Source organism: Pleurodeles waltl, chromosome 4_2 (genome assembly GCF_031143425.1).
Source record: "Pleurodeles waltl isolate 20211129_DDA chromosome 4_2, aPleWal1.hap1.20221129, whole genome shotgun sequence".
In the NCBI taxonomy this organism is placed as follows: Eukaryota; Metazoa; Chordata; class Amphibia; order Caudata; family Salamandridae; genus Pleurodeles; species Pleurodeles waltl.
This window is the reverse complement of record NC_090443.1, coordinates 188,346,438-188,363,076: the sequence shown is the minus strand read 5'-3', so window position 1 is coordinate 188,363,076 and position 16,639 is coordinate 188,346,438. Positions and strand designations below refer to the sequence as shown.

Here is a 16,639-nt window from a genome sequence, read left to right as displayed (position 1 = left end):
ATGTCTAAGATCATGGAATTGTCACCCCAATGCCATTCTGGCATTGGGGAGACAATTCCATGATCCCCTGAGTCTCTAGCACAGACCTGGGTACTGCCAAACTACCTTTCCCAGGGTTTCACTGCAGCTGCTGCCAACCCCTCATACAGGTTTCTGCCCTCCTGGGGTCCAGCCAGGCCTGGCCCAGGAAGGCAGAACAAAGGACTTCCTCAGAGAGAGGGTGTTACACCCTCTCCCTTTGGAAAAAGGTGTCAGGGCTGGGGAGGAGTAGCCATCCCCAGCCTCTGGAAATGCTTTGATGGGCACAGATGGTGCCCATCTCTGCATAAGCCAGTCTACACTGGTTCAGGGATCCCCCAGCCCTGCTCTGGCGCGAAACGGGACAAAGGAAAGGGGAGTGACCACTCCCCTGACCTGCACCTCCCAGGGGAGGTGCCCAGAGCTCCTCCAGTGTGCTCCAGACCTCTGCCATCTTGGAAACTGAGGTGTTGCTGGCACACTGGACTGCTCTGAGTGGCCAGTGCCATCAGGTGACGTCAGAGACTCCTTCTGATAGGCTCTTACCTGTGTTGCTAGCCTATCCTCCTTCCTAGGTAGCCAAACCTCCTTTTCTGGCTATTTAGGGTCTCTGCTTTGGGGAATTCTTTAGATAACGAATGCAAGTGCTCATCTGAGTTCCTCTGCATCTCTCTTCACCTTCTGCCAAAGGATCGACCGCTTACTGCTCAGGACGCCTGCAAAACCGCAACAAAGTAGCAAACACGACTACTGCAACCTTGTATCGCTTCATCCTGCCGGCTTTCTCGACTGTTTCCAGGTGGTGCATGCTCTGGGGGTAGCCTGCCTCCTTCTTGCACCAGGAGCTCTGAAGAAATCTCCCGTGGGACGACGGAATCTTCGCCCTGCAACCGCAGGCAACAAAAGACTGCATCACCGGTCCTCTGGGTCCCCTCTCAGCACGACGAGCGTGGTCCCTGGCACTCAGCAACTCTGTCCAAGTGACTCCCACAGTCCAGTGACTCTTCAGTCCAAGTTTGGTGGAGGTAAGTCCTTGCCTCCCCACGCTAGACTGCATTGCTGGGTACCGCGTGATTTGCAGCTGCTCTGGCTCCTGTGCACTCTTCCAGGATTTCCTTCGTGCACTGCCAAGCCTGGGTCCCTGATACTCAAACCTGCAGTGCACAACCTTCTGATTTGTCCTCCGGCGTAGTGGGACTCCCTTTTGTGTCTTCGGGTGGACTCCGGTTCACTCCTCTTCCAAGTGCCTGTTCTGGTACTTCTGCGGGTGCTGCCTGCTTCTGTGAGGGCTCCCTGACTTGCTGGGCGCCCCCTCTGTCTCCTCCTCCAAGTGGCGACATCCTGGCCCACTGCAGCACCCATAAACATCTACCGCGACCCTTGCAGCTAGCAAGGCTTGTTTGCGGTCTTTCTGCGTGCTTAATCACGACGTGGGACATCCATGTTCCAAAGGAGAAGTCCCTAGCTCTCTTCGTTCTTGCAGAATCCACAGCTTCTACCATCCGGTGGCAGCTTCTTTACACCCTCAGCTGGCATTTCCTGGGCATCTGCCCACTCTCAACATTGTTGCGACTCTTGGACTTGGTCCCCTTGTTCCACCGGTACTCCGGTCCGGAAATCCACTTTGGTTGCTTTGCTGGTGTTGGTCTTCCTTGCAGAAATCCCCCCTCTCTGGGGGTTATAGGTGCACTTTACACCTACTTTTCAGAGTCTTGGGGTGGGCTATTTTTCTAACCCTCACTGTTTCCTTACAGTCCCAGCGACCCTCTACAAGCTCACATAGGTTTGGGGTCCATTCGTGGTTCGCATTCCACTTTTGGAGTATATGCTTTGTGTTGCCCCTATACCTATGTGCTCCTATTGCAATCTACTGTAACTTTACATTGCTTGCATTACTTCCTTTTGCTATTACTGCATACTTTTGGTATTGTGTACATATATCTTGTGTATATTTGGCATCCTCATACTGAGGGTACTCACTGAGATACTTTTGGCATATTGTCAAAAATAAAGTACCTTTATTTTAGTATATCTGTGTATTGTGTTTTCTTATGATATTGTGCATATGACACCAGTGGTATAGTAGGAGCTTTGCATGTCTCCTAGTTCAGCCTAAGCTGCTCTGCTATCGCTACCTTCTATCAGCCTAAGCTGCTAGAAACACCTCTTCTACACTAATAAGGGATAACTGGACCTGGTACCCCTTGGTACCCACTACAAGCCAGGCCAGCCTCCTACACCTACGATTAGCAGAAAATGCAGCTATACCTTCAGTTATCTCAGGACCATAAAGTTTGCAAGTCGCTGCTGCTGCTAAGGGCAAATGCCCTCTCACTGAGTGCGAGAACTTAGGCATGGCTAGATTTAACTTACTAATAACAAATTTGGACCATATGTAACAACCAGAGTCCAGAATTCTAAACACATTGTTTTTGTTTGTCAAACTTCAAGAATGCAATATGGACAATTTTTAGGTCCTGTAATCCTGTCATAGGGTATTATGGGAAGCTGCATGGAATCTCATGCTATTTCTCAGAATGTACATATATATGTTTTAATATTTACATTTTTAGGGTCGAGCGTGCAAGCGCTTTGCCCCGGTTGTAATCTCTCTGTGGGCTTTTAATCATGCCCATTAGTTTAGTTGTTTCATGGGCTTGCTTTTTAAAATTTGCTTGATTTCATTAGGGAAAGGCATGTATACATCATGCCTGCACCGGTGTTTAGCCCTCCTCAAGAGCACTGGTAAACTACTGAAAACATACAAGGCTCAGTGTTTTCTTATGGTTTCTGGACTACTTTTTTTTTTTTTTTTTATTTCCAACGCAGCGCGATCTTGCTGGGCAGTAGTTGAGCGCTTTGCATGATATCAACCCTGTTACATGGATAATTGCACTTCTGTTGATACGTTTAACTGCAAGCAAACTTCTGTTTCCTTTTGTGTGTCTCCTTCACGCTCAAGGCGGCCTTCGGCTTCCTTATGTGAAACTGTTGTACTTTTCATTTTCAGTTTATGTGGCAAGAAAAGTCCGGTTAGGAGTTTACAACGCTAATAGCTCTAACTTGTTTTAACAATGGCAAGAAGTAAAACAGCAAAGGTGTTCTTCCTATAGTGTAAAAATTAGCAGCATAGCTTGTTTAAACCTGAATATTTACCCAAGGAGTGTGTTCGTAATAGCAAACTCATGCACTATTCATTTCTGTATTTACTCAAGAGATTACTGCCTGCTGATTGAAATGGAAACAATGTCAGTTCGCTTTTTTAACAAACCTGCATGTGTATTTCTTTCTGGGGCATTGTACTTTGTGCTTGTTACTAAGAAATTGATCAGCTTTGTATTAAAAAAGTAAAGAGGAAGAGATCACAAGCGGTCTTTGCCCACAGAAACATATATCAGACACTTTTCACTGTTTGATTGAGGTCCCCTCATTAAAAAATTTTTTTAAAAAAAATGTTGAATGATTTTTGTACCTACTGTATCCAAATCTGCATGTAATTTAATAATTTAATTTTTTTTTTACACTATTCCCTGGATACATTGTGGCAGATTTTACCCATGACATGAAAAGGCAGTGGATGTGGTGCTTATCGCACAAATTGGAAATTACCACATGTATTAAAATCAATCAAACCAACCGCAATTGGGACCTAAGTGTTGACAAAGGCAATTGTTGTGACTATTGATAAGAACCAGGAGGCAGGGTGTAGGGGCCATGCAGTGGGACAGCAGCTGTGGAGGAAGAGGGAGGATCATGCACTCCAAAGGAAGTTCAGTGGGAGCAGCAGCCAATCTCTAGAGAAAGTTAGGCAACTGTGCCACCCTCTGCGAGGAAACAACAGCATGGGGTAGAGAGTAAGTGGTGAGCGACAGAACTCTAAAAGGATTGCTGAGGATCAGAGCAATGGCATGCCCATATTCAGTAGTATTTGTAATCTGCAGACACTAGAGTCTGGAGGTGTAAGCACTCTACCTGCAGCTTTTTTCAGTTCTAGGTAATCAAAACAGATGTATCCTCAGGAGTGGGTGTGAAGATTGGACTACTAGGAGTTCCCCCAGGGATAGGGAAGCTGATAGCACTGATACCAACTGTGCTGCTGTGCTGCTATGAGACAAGGGATTAATTAGTAAAATGCCCTCATAGGACAATCTGAGTACACGGAGTATGTTGTTAGTAATTTACACCCAGTCCCCCTCCGCCAAGCATCCCATGTGAGTTACCTGATCACAATGCGCTGATGATGATAGTCTGTATCCTTAGCAGCAACTTCAGATAAATACTAAGAAAAAGGGGAGTGGTTGTAAGCAGGCATACGTGTACGTCAGTGTCATTAGTCTTATGGAACGCCCAAGAACAGCTGACATGGATGAGGAGGGGAAATTATTCGAAATAATGGGCCTCACAAAGGGGGTCCAAAGCAGGGAGGAACAAGAATCAATCAAAATGTACTTAAAGAGGAAGGGAGAGTAGGGCAGGAACTAGGTATGGCCAGTGGAAAGTCTACCTACCTAAAAGGCAGGGCAAGAAAGCAGGCATGGTCAACAGGAGGAGTTTTAGCTGGTTGTCTCTCATACTCTCGTACAGAGGAAGTTGCTAAAACATTGCCCTTCTGTGGTGTGCCTTTCTATACACCTTTCCCTGATTATTAATAGGTTTAAGGTGTGCTGGTTGCTTGAATGCACAGCTTGCCTGCACAGTGTTAGGATACCTTGGAGCCCTATACTGTGTCGACTGTTAACCCCTCAAAGGCCATATTCTCCTTTATGCTTTTCTCCATTGCTCCTGTCTCAGATGTCACCAAACCCCCCCCCCCCAGTAACCAGACCTTGTGAATGAGTGTTTGTGCAGTGCCTGCAATGGGGTCAGGGGGCTAGACCTTGGTAGGATAAGTTCAATGGTGCCAAGGCCTAACATGTTTACATGCATGCGCCTAACAGATAAGGCAGACGGAACAAATGTAGACCCGAATTTACATTTAAAGTAGGAACAGGGCCAGCTGGCATAGTTGAGGTTACTTTTTTCTTTATTAAACCAATCTTACAAAACTTACCAATTTAAACCAGACAGGCATGATCAATAGTAGTTTATAGTTATAAACATTTCCTGGGCAATGTATTTGTACTTACAGCAGAGGCTCCAGATGTGTCTGCATGTTGTTTCTGGTACACAGATTCTCCATACTTTATATGTGCTTACTTAAAAGACCTCCTTGATACTGATGCTTGTAGGGAGATATGGGAAACTGATCTTTGCAACTATCAGTGTCTGCACAGCTATACTTGATGAAACGATGAGTCTGTGGCATTATTTGTATCTAATCTTGGACTCAAAAGGCTTTGGTTGGATGGAGATTTCTCTCAATCATGTGTACTGTATTTCTGAAATTGACATCAAGATGAATCACGTATCACGAATTGCCTCTCTCAATTCAGTAAAGCATAACATCCTGCAGAGAGCTACAGGCTATTAAACGCTGTGCATTCAACAGGGCTTGTGAGGTGTAGAGTAAATAATGTGCAATGTCTAGATGTATGGGTCTATAAGTATCTGGACAGGGGCTAAATAAGCCCTGTGTGTGTATAAACCATTTGGTATGAAAATGCTTCTCACATCCAAAATCCTACCTAATTATTGCAGGAAGCCACAGTATATGCAAAGGATGCTAGTGATATACCTGCTGTGGTAAAGCCACCCATTTCTATCACCCTCACCGTCTTGGGACCGCCTACTCCTCTCACGATAGGAGATCTGTGATCAAACTATATTCTCAATATTCCTTAGATCAGTTTGCCAGGGTGAGCAAATAAAAGAGGCTATTTTGTGACTTTCAACGTGTAAAAATGCGTTAATAGTACGCTGGGTCTATCTCTCTCTCTCTAATTCAACTCTCAAATAAGAATCGCTAAAATATCACACAATTATGTGTATGTGGTTGTCTTTCTTGAAAAACGTAGAACTTCTATATTTCACAGAAAATGGCAATGTCAGAATGGCGACTGACAAGGTTTTCGCTAAATTGAAAATCACTTCATATTCAAAGTACTGAACAGGGGAAGCACTTCATGCAGTTAATAATTAAAGTCACAAATTTCAGTAATTTAGGTAATCTGGAATTCAGAGTGAAAAGTGATTTACATAAGTTTAAAAAATCATTGGAATATAAAAATATACTGTGAATGACTGGATTTTTCACTGGTGAGCAGACCAATGGATTATCGCCCCCAAAGTTAAGTAAACCAGCAAGATTAAAGCAAGTTGCAATATGGAATCCTGCAGTTTGTTCTAATAGCTGTGGCTGAAAGCAACTTGCTTGTCATATAACACCTGACTGAAGTATTTTTGTAGCAGTAAATAACACCGAAGGAAATAAATCGAGCTGTTCAAATTTATAAATCAATTCACTAAAATGAAGCAACATTGAATTATTAAAATGACTCAAAATGTATGCAACTTAGTAAAGAGCTCAGGAAAATAAGATCGCTTTTAGAAATCATGGATACAAAATAATGAGAGAGGTCAAAGTCATCTCAATGCTGGGATCACTGTGCCAACCTTTCCCAATCTCACTCCTCCTGTGTTCTGCCTTAGTCAAAAAAACCTTAAGTGGGACAAATCAGGAGATGTTGCCTGCCATGGCCTCACAATTTCAGCTAGCCTTGCTACGCTGTCCTTGTCTTCTGGAGATCCTATAAAGTCTAAGTATAAACTTCTCCAAAAGCTGAGCAAGCAGCACATTTCCATCATAATTTCAGGACCTCCTCTCTAGGATATAATCAGGGAAGAGTCAGGCTCATACCCAGCAGGGTCACACCCAAAGTGCAGTCCAACTAGGCTTGATGATACTTCTTCCAAGAGGAGCACTTGTCTATGACTTCACACTAACTAAAGAAAACCAACATCAGTGACCCTTTGCGAATCCCTTGAGTACAAGGAAGAGGAGGATTCTAGGACCCACTCCTCTCCAAGTTAGACTGTATAAGGAAAACTGACTTCTTTCCTACTCAGTTACAATGGCAGAGATAATTTTTTTCCTTCACCCAGAAAAAAACTCTGCCCTCCAAATTTCGAGTTATCACCCATCCCCAAGACAACTCTTAACACTGACATGAACCACTACCAGAGTGGTTTTTGTCAATATTGTAAAAGTGACATTTTGTTTTTGAAAAATGAAAAAAAATGACCCCCCAACACCATGGGAAAAATGTTTTTCCTGAACCACCACTAACAAGTACAGCAAACAAAAATACAATCACCCACCCTAAATTTGGCTGCCACTATGATGGCTGGCCTAAAATGACCCATAATCCATTAGGCATTTGGATAACCATATCCCAAACAGATCAGAAGTTTGCTTTGTCATCAACATACTTAAGGTCTGCCCACCGCTAATTCGGACAGCGGACTAACAGCTTGCTGGAGAGGGCACTCCATCACCATTACAACAGAGTACCCTCTCCACTAAAGTCTAAATCAGCACCTAAATGTTTTGAGCCGTGTTCCTCCACCCCCAAAATGTTTACCAGAAAACAACACACAATCCAAGTTTGTTTACTGTTAGAATCTTCCTGTCAGCATATAATTAAACCCAGATATATATATACGGTTGAACCAATCCGTACATCCTATCACATGCCTTTGTACCCATCCTTTCCTCCCCTAATCTTGGTTTCACCATGTTTTGACCCTTTAGAACAGTGATTCTCAACCTTTTGACTTATGTGGACCCCCATTTTATCATTACTGGAAACTGGGGACCCCCACTAAATCACTGTTGGAATCCGCCTCCCCCTCGCCCCCCCCTTTCCTCCCAGGTCATTAGTGGAAGCCGGGGACTCCGGCCCCAAATATTGTCGATGATATGAAACACATAACAATACACAAAAAAAGCAGAAACAAGCATTCATCTGGCAGGAAAAGACGACATTATGATGCAGGGCTGACCAATTTATGTGGCAAGAAAAGTACAGTTATGAATTTACAATGCCAATAGCTCTAACTCAAGAAAAGGCAAACCTATTGCATTGTAAATCATTGCTTTTTTAAAGCTTTCTCAACTTGTATTAAGATAATCACAGTTGTGTTTTTTTTAATGATATTGATGTTTTGCTGATCTCAACAGAGGTCAAAATCGATAAAGATCTGACTTTAACCATCACACCACCATAAAATATTTCCCAACAATTATAAACTCACGCTTTATCAAGTAAAAATGGTTGAAGAAATCAAAGTTGACGGCGCTGTTGGGGCACAAGGGAAGTACAATACCTTAACACAGAAGACCTTATTTTTGTTTCTGGTGAAGCCACTATGGCATATTCGTATCCTTAATGCAATAGGTTGTTTTGGTTAAGAACTCTTCATGTAAGCAACTTCTGAAGCTTAGATAGCTGTTCTCTCTTAACAAAATATATTTTCACCCCTTCACACAAATTAGGTCTCTGAACGCAGCCATATTCAGGCAGGACAACATGGCACCACTTAGGACACCTTTCTTAAACTGTTCAATAATACCCCAATTCATCATATAATCAACCTACCAAAGTTGAACACCACCATTACGACACTAAATTGATCAATGCAGCTGGTTGTGTCAAATGAAACTCGGGGGCGTCTCCTTCACTACAGGAAAGAATTGTCGCCCCACTGGCTTAGCCAGAAGCAGAAAAATAAAATAGTTCACAATTGTTTTATTTTTCTGCTTCTGGTTCAGCCACCAGCATATGAAGGGATGCGCGGGGCTGGGCCACGGGAGGTCAGAGATGGGAGGACAGGAGTGTGCATCTAAGAGCGCATGTGTGTTCGGCCGGCTGTCTGAGGCTGGCCAAACACACACGCACACTTAGGTTTCTCCATCTCGGGTGTGTTTAACAGCTGGGCTGGAGAAACTGCACAGACCCCAGGGCTGTGTGTAAGCAGCAGTCACTACCACTCAGACCAATCCTGAAGCTGCTTTCATGCTAGGTTCTACATAAAGGCAGCACCAGGAATGCTGGGGAGCGTGTGGTGGTGTCCCAGCAGTGAATGCTAGGACACAAGAAGAAGAGCGCAAAGCGGCAGGGACGGAGGTAAGAAGTGCTTTTTATTTTTACTTTGCATTATGCGGCGGCCACTGCTGTTGAAACTAAGTATCACAGAACACACATAAGAGTGTGTAAGTTGTTTGGTGAATAGCAAAACTCTTTTAATGGCAAGTACTCTGCATCAGGCAAATCAACGATGTTAGCAGTACAGCAATACATTTCCAGTTTTACCTAATAGTACACAGTTTGGGCTGACCACCCTTGACGATCAGAGCCTATAAAATGAAGGTTGTCAGACGCAATACAAGAAATCATTTTGACACTGTGGATGTTATGAGGTAAACACTGGGACCTAATGCGGTAGCCATTTCAGAAGTGGAGAAGGTGAATTGACATGGCTGAGTGGTGACCTTCTGAATGCTGGTATTCATATTGTATACTGTTACATGAGCATGTGTCTTACTTTCCAGGGGACACACAGTAATTATTGCATTCTTCTCTACAGTAATTCAGGTGCTGACCTTGCACCACAATGGGAAACCTACTGTTTACTTTCTTTAAACTATTTTCAATTCTTGGCAGAAGCAGTGTGAAAACTGCAACCACTACGTCAGGAGAGATGTAACCCAAGAGCTATATGGTGGCAACATAACTCTTTTTCTCGTGGCAATTAAACTTATGACTATACCGAGAAGAACCGTATCACAGGGCTTGCAATCTGCCCATTACTCAAAATTCTTTGGCCTCATTGCTGTTTCTAATTGGTTACAGCATGCTGGCTTCACTTCCTCTTTTTCCGGCTGGAGCATGGGCCAAGTACTGATTGTGTCAGCTTGATTGCTGTCCTTCAGCTGACTGCACTGTGATTGAGGCACTACTTTCATTTTTTCTTCTTTCTTGATTATCCTTGTTGAACTACTTCCCATTTGTAGCTATGTTTTACTATGCCACAGACACTTCAAATAATCCATATTCTCCTTTGAATGGATGTTTATTGTGACAACAAGTGTTGTCTGCTTCCAAATGTATTTTCAGTAAGACATAGGCATGGGTGCAAGCGCTTTCTTCATGAGATAGGATGTTCTGGCAAATGTCATGTTTTCCTCTTTTTCAAGCATGCAGAGATGTTCACAGATTTGCTCAAAATCATTGTGGTGTTGTCCCGAGACCTAAAGGGCATTGGCAAAGCCGATAGGTGTAGCCTTTGAAACTACTGGCTCTGCCATGGTCTTTTGTTCATGTTGTAAAGCATGTGAATTACCGACTTCTGTAATGATTTGTAGCCATGCTGTATAGCAGCGTGGCTGCTGTGTAGCATGGCTAAAACTAATAATAAAAAAGGACTACGTTGCATTCAGTGCTAATGTACTTAAAAACGCTTGGTGCGTCATATTTTTTGTGTACATTAGTTTTAGCAACACTGCAAAGCATCCATACTGCTGTACTGCCACAGGAGTGTAAAGCTAAATCCCAAATGAGCACTGGGAAGCTGGAACATTTTCTGATGTTTAAATTCTCAACTCTGTAAAAATTTAACCAGTCGGAGAAAAATGTATACAAAAAATATTTGCAAAAGGATTTTCCAACAAACAGTTTTCAAAACAATCTACTGTACATTTCCAGCAAAATCTATTTTTCCAGGATTTTTTAATGCTTTTTTTTTCTTAAACATCCCAACTGTTGTAAGCTTCACAAAAAAAGTCAAATCATTCAGATGAAAACCATAAAAAGTTTGCAATCCATCTATACCACTTTACAAATAACCCTCTCGCGTTGGATCCCCTTTGAGAGCAACTTTGCCTTCAGAGACTTGACCAGTTCATGTAGCAGCTATTCTCACTATTTTTCATCCTTGACTCTCCCTGTGCCTCTCAATAATCAATGTGTACGTGATACAAAACGTGGGCAGTTTAGTATCGACGTTCCAAACACACCACACTTGAGGCTTTCAATCGCTTGTACTTACAAAACATTCCTGTTTTCCATCTTGCAAAAGGTCACCTGCATCCACGAGATCACTCAGCTCATCAAAAAATGTGGAATCTACAAAGAAAAATTTAAAGTTACATTTAAACACTAGAACTTAACCTTAATACAGTTTGCTGAGATTAGTTTTTGAAAACAAAAACTAAAAAAAACAATGGAGAGAAGAGCATGAGCAATAATTTAAAAAAATGGTTTAAATGTGCAAAATAGACTTTGCTGGACACAGTAAGAAGTTACTTTACAATACCACTGTAAAACTAAGGATTAGTGATAACATTAAGCATTGTGGGTGGTATAACGGAGACCCTGGGTAACATAAATGAGATTCTTGGTAGTACAGTGTATCCGAAAGCAACCTGTGTACACTCTAACAGGGACCTTCTTGCTTACTAAGACCACAGTGCATACTGTAATTCAAACAACCCAGCCACCTTGGTGTCTCTATCAGAGAAGTTCCCTCGGATAGTATTGGAGACATCATGGGATATATATATATATATATATATATATATATATATATATATATATATATATATATATATATATATATATATATATATATATATATATATATATACACACACACACACACACACACACACATATATATATATACACACACACACACAAAATGCAACAGTGATTCCTTATTGGAGATACAACTGCGATCTCTCTCAGGGAGTGCATCTGTGATTCCTATTGGGGATGGGTGCTGGAGTAACTGTGATCCGAACTCTACTGTGGGGTGACTGCAACTACTACACTTGAAACTGAGATACCCAATGGGTCTATAAAACTACAATCCCTCTAGGAGTGGGCAACTGTATTGCCTCCAGGAGAGGGAAGCTGCAATCCATTCCCTAAACCGGACACCCATGGCTTTGGCACGCATAACAATGTACTGGACCCTAATCCCTCAGACATTCTAGACCCAGATTATATCGATCATCCTCGCTCTGTGGAGTGGGTCCTGGCTGACGAAGTTGTCGCCTATGTGGCAGCACGACCCGACAAGCTCTGGATAAGAAGGTGTGCAGCAAACTGTGAAAAGAATGTTCTTGTCCTTCACTGGAGGGTAAGGTCTCAGTCTCTTCATTTCCAGTGAGAGAAGGGATGAAGACTGAGAATGATACATTTACCAGGATGCTGTAAAAGACCTCCAAATCTATGTTCAGGGAGCAAGGAATGTGAAAGGTCCATTTCATACGCAGGCATATATAGGACTCATCATTTTAGCTGCTGCTGTACCAAAGCTGGAGTTGTTTATTTTTAGTCAGTTTTTGGAACCCTGACTTTATAAACCCAAACCAATCATTTAATTTCAAATACTTTTTAAAATGCCAGTTGTAGGCTATGAACATGGAAACCACTTGGTGTTTGAAACCCCATTTACCAAAGTAAGAAATCCGATAACACTGTTTAGGTGCTATGATACTGCGCATCCACAAACAAATGGGCAAGGAAACACCTATCACAGCATGGGATACATTATTGTTGGCTCTACAGGCCGACTCTTAGGACAGACCGCCATGTAACCCAGGGATAAGTGTGGGCCTGTTAATGCTGACAGACTATAAGTAAATATAAGGAATGTTCACTTCACTACTGACTAACGTTGGCCGTAGTGATGAGCCAGGAAGCAGTCAAAACTCCAGGCTTTACTAGAATACTTATAAGACTAGGGTGAATGTCAAGGATTGTTTGATGCAAATGATACGAGTGTAACAGAATGCCCATGATTGATCAGGAACCTAAGTTAGCTTGTTCTCGGTGATTGGATGGGCCATTGCATTGAACCCACAGTTCCACCATGCACAAAGTGGCAGCTATTTTCTTATCATACACCTGAATTGATTGAAAGATTCTCCACTCAGTTTGTTTTTACAGTGTGGAGCAGCTCTAGTATTTTGACATAGTACTGTGAATTTCTATATAAGCTGCATGCTCCATGACAGAATATTATCAAAGCAACTTCATGTTCAATTTAGTCTGTTTTGGGGTTCAAAATCATGAACTTAGTTTTCTTGAAGTTGATGGTTACCTTTTTTTGGAGCAGTACTGTTTGAATCCCTGCAATAAGCAGTGCATGGCGATTTCTGATTGAGCCATGTAATTCCAAGTCATTGGCAAATAGAAGGAACACAGCTTTTCCCCCTCCACCTATTGGAACATCTATGTGCATGTCTTCAATATGGTTCCATTGTCATTGATATACAGGTTGAACAACATTAGGGGTAGCATGCAACCTGAATCGAGAACTCCATTGTACAATCCCCTTTAGTACTGTATCTCACCCTGGCCATGATGTCATGGTAGAAACATTGTAAGACATTTAATGGATTAGATGCCATCCCCTTGATCACTTAAATTACTCCATAATAGTTTTTGGTCAACTGAATCAAACAACATTTTCAGGTCCACAAATATCGAGAAAAACATTGTTTTCTTAAGTTTGCTATATTAAGTGAGAGCGATTTAGAGCTTCATTGCTTGTTCTATGGCTCCTTATCCTTGTCCGAAAATGGCTTGTAAGTTGGTGAATAGTAAGTTTTTCTCAACACTGTTGAGGAGCGAGATTGATCAATAATTCATTGCGTTGATTTGTGGCTCTTTTCTGAATACAGAAACAATTCTAGCTGACTTCGAAAGAATTGAGACTTTGCCTGTTAACAGCACTGCAATTAAAACACTGCTTTTAAAACTGGTTCTGATCAGTTGACATTTGAGTTAAACAGGTTGACAGGGTTTCCATCCAGTTTGGGGGCTTTGGCTGAATCTTTCCTCCGCCACCTCGTGTGACAGATTTTTAGGTAACAATGAGCGATAAAATACATGGAAGTAAGATGTTCCAGCCAAGCGTCCAGGCCCATTCCTGTTCCTCACAGTTCCATCCTACCAAGGCCCACAATTTTCTGGTATTTTTCGTTTTCAGGGATATTACCATCTGCTCTACTTTGTAGTGTTTTCTTTTTATAGTTTATCATCAGTTTGTGGCATTTTCTTAGATTCTAAATATGGGAAAACTGGGCAGATTGCAGAAGTCCCCTCACTTTTTGCCCCATTTTGCACTTAGACTGGTGTTTTCCTGAGTCTGATAGTGCCCTGGGCACTGCTAAACAGTCCCAGGGCCTGTGCTTTGATTGAAATGGCATATGCAAATTAGGTTAATTATAATTGGCTGTACCAACCTACATATAAGTCCCTAGTATACGGTACGGCATGTAGGTTTAGGGGACCCAGTATAGATAATGCACCATAGGTGCACTGCTGTGGTGCCCAGTGTCATTTTAGGAGCAGGCCTGCCTTGCTTGCTACTTTTAAGGTAAGGTTAACCCCAAATTCGACTTTGGAATTAAAAGTACTTCCAAAGTCCTAAGCTACCTTATTTTTACATGTCACCCCTGAGGTATGCCCTAAGTTCCCCCAATTTTGAGTGCAGTGTAACTATAAGTAGGGACTTTATAAAATATGTTTTATAAGCCCTGGTGAGGAAACAATGGCCAAATTTGTTTCCCTATTGTAGTGAATGGGCTCTCTAGGCTCACATGGAGAGTCTTTATTTTAAAACACTAAAGTCTTATTTTCCATAGGAAGCTAAAAATAGCAAGTTTAGTATCAAATTAAAAGTTATAATAAATCCAACAACTTGCCACTGTTGAATTTAATCTAACTTGAACAGGGAACGTATTTTAGAACTCTTGCTAAAAGTTACAAACTTCAGCCGTGTAGTGCCCTTTTCTGACTGGTCAGCCTCTGGCAGCCTGAGCCAGGCTGCCTTGATGAGGTGTAAAGTGGCCTGGGGTGAAACAAAAGAAAGCATCTGGTGCGAGATCTATCTCAGTACATGGTAGAACAGGATTGGGGGGAAAGAGCAGCCAAACTGGACTTCAAAGGAGAGAAGGACATTTGGGACAGCAACTGGACCGCCCCAATTTCCTGCAGCCCCAGACAACCAGGTGGCCCCTGATTAGATTAGGAGAGGGCTGGAAAGGGGTGTATTAAGAGAAACTTAGCAACACCAGTGGATGGACTCAGCCAGGTCTAAACTGTAAGACTGAATTTTTGTCTTGTTGGAGTTTGGAGGAAAGTTGCTCCCTGGGATTTATTTTTGCCACACTTCCCAAGCAGTGGTCACTCAAGAGGATGGTGGCCTGCATGCTATTAGGCAGGAGAACCCCCCTACTTGCCACCCCAGGAACAAGGATAAATATGGCAGAGCTGCCCTGCACTTCAGATCCCTACTGGAAAGGGGCAAAAAGAAGGACTGCCCTGCTGGACCCCTGCCCTGCACCTGGAAACTGCACTCAGAAGGACTGCACAAGCTGCATACTTTGGGCTTCATCAAGAAAAGGATTTTGTCTTGCTTCTACAATTCCAAGAAGGGACTCCCTGTAAGCAACAGGTAGAAAAGAGCTGCCCAGAGTCCCCTGCATCCAGTCCTGTAGAAATAGCCCAGCTGACCAGTGACCATTTGAGGATTTGGAACAGGTGCATTCTGGGAGTTGAACTCCTAACCCCCAAGGAGCATCTCACAGCTTCTGGAACCTTGGGGTGAGTTGTGCACCCTTGAAGGACCTCAAAAGTACTTCTAGAAGAAGATCCAGAAGTTTGGAGCAACTTTCAACAAAAAGCTCCATAAGTGGACCGACTCAACGTCGTGAGTCAAGCCGGTCAACGTCGACCATGACCCATCCTGAATTGCAGGTTTTCCCCCTGAAATGTTCCGGAGACCCAGACTTCCAGGATTTGACCAGGGGCTCTTGGAAAGGCAATCCGGTGCCCCTGAATCGAAATCAGCTTGCTGGGGAGGGGCATCCGACATTGGGGAAGAAAAGCTCCAAAAAAGTTACTAAGTCCGAAGGTAAAAGTTTGACCGATGCAAACCGCACAGTGGGCTCCATTGTGGTCGGCCTCAACTTTTGACTTTGTTCCAGATGAAGGATTTTGTCCCGAAAAAGTTTCTAAGTCCAAACGTAGAAAACGTGACCAGTGCCTCATGTGACACTTATCCGAAGAGGGCTCCAGCGAGGTCAGCCTCAACTTGTGTCTTCGTCCCGGTCAGAGAAAAATCTTCAAGAAAACTTCTAAATATGAAAGTAAAATGTTAACCAAGGCCTCCCGCTCAGTGTAGCCGAGCAGGGCTCCATCGCGGTCGGCCTCAACTTTTGAATTTGCTCCAGTCAAGTGTGACCAGATTTCCAGAGTGATGCTTTTTAGGGCGAGCATAGCAGTGCGCATGTGCTGCTTTTCCGACGTGTTGGTTTGTATCTGGGCTTTTAACAACTCCCACATCACGCCCATCACTACCACTCATTTGTGAGCTTGCCCTTCAAAAATTCTTTGATGGCATTGGTAAATGGCTTATATTTGTCCCTCCTTAGGGAGGTTTTGTTACAGCCTTGGCCATCGCCCCTGCTAGATGGCTAATTGCACTTTTGCCAATAAATCTGACTGCAGGCGAACTTCTTTTTCCTTTTGAGTGTCTCGCAACGCTGATGCTCATGGCGGCCATGGCACTGTCAATCGGCTAGCTTATGTGAAACTGCTATACTTTTAATTTTCAACATATATGGCAAGAAAAGTCTGGTTCGGAGTTTACAACGCTAATAGCTCTA

The 16,639-nt window shown here is 42.9% G+C and overlaps 1 protein-coding gene across 6 annotated transcripts in view; it reads right to left on the bottom strand.

The window, feature by feature from the left end:
- Window positions 1-16,639, bottom strand: part of ATF6 (activating transcription factor 6) — a 1,225,231-nt gene that overhangs the window by 1,163,392 nt on the left and 45,200 nt on the right. For all 6 annotated transcript variants that reach the window (XM_069231066.1, XM_069231064.1, XM_069231068.1 and 3 more), the window contains one exon: window positions 11,005-11,081. Coding sequence is in view for 4 of the 6 variants with exons in the window: in XM_069231064.1 (XP_069087165.1) it covers window positions 11,005-11,081 (77 nt within the window). In the remaining 2 variants the exon portion in view is untranslated. Of the gene's footprint in view, window positions 1-11,004; window positions 11,082-16,639 lie in introns of those variants that run through there.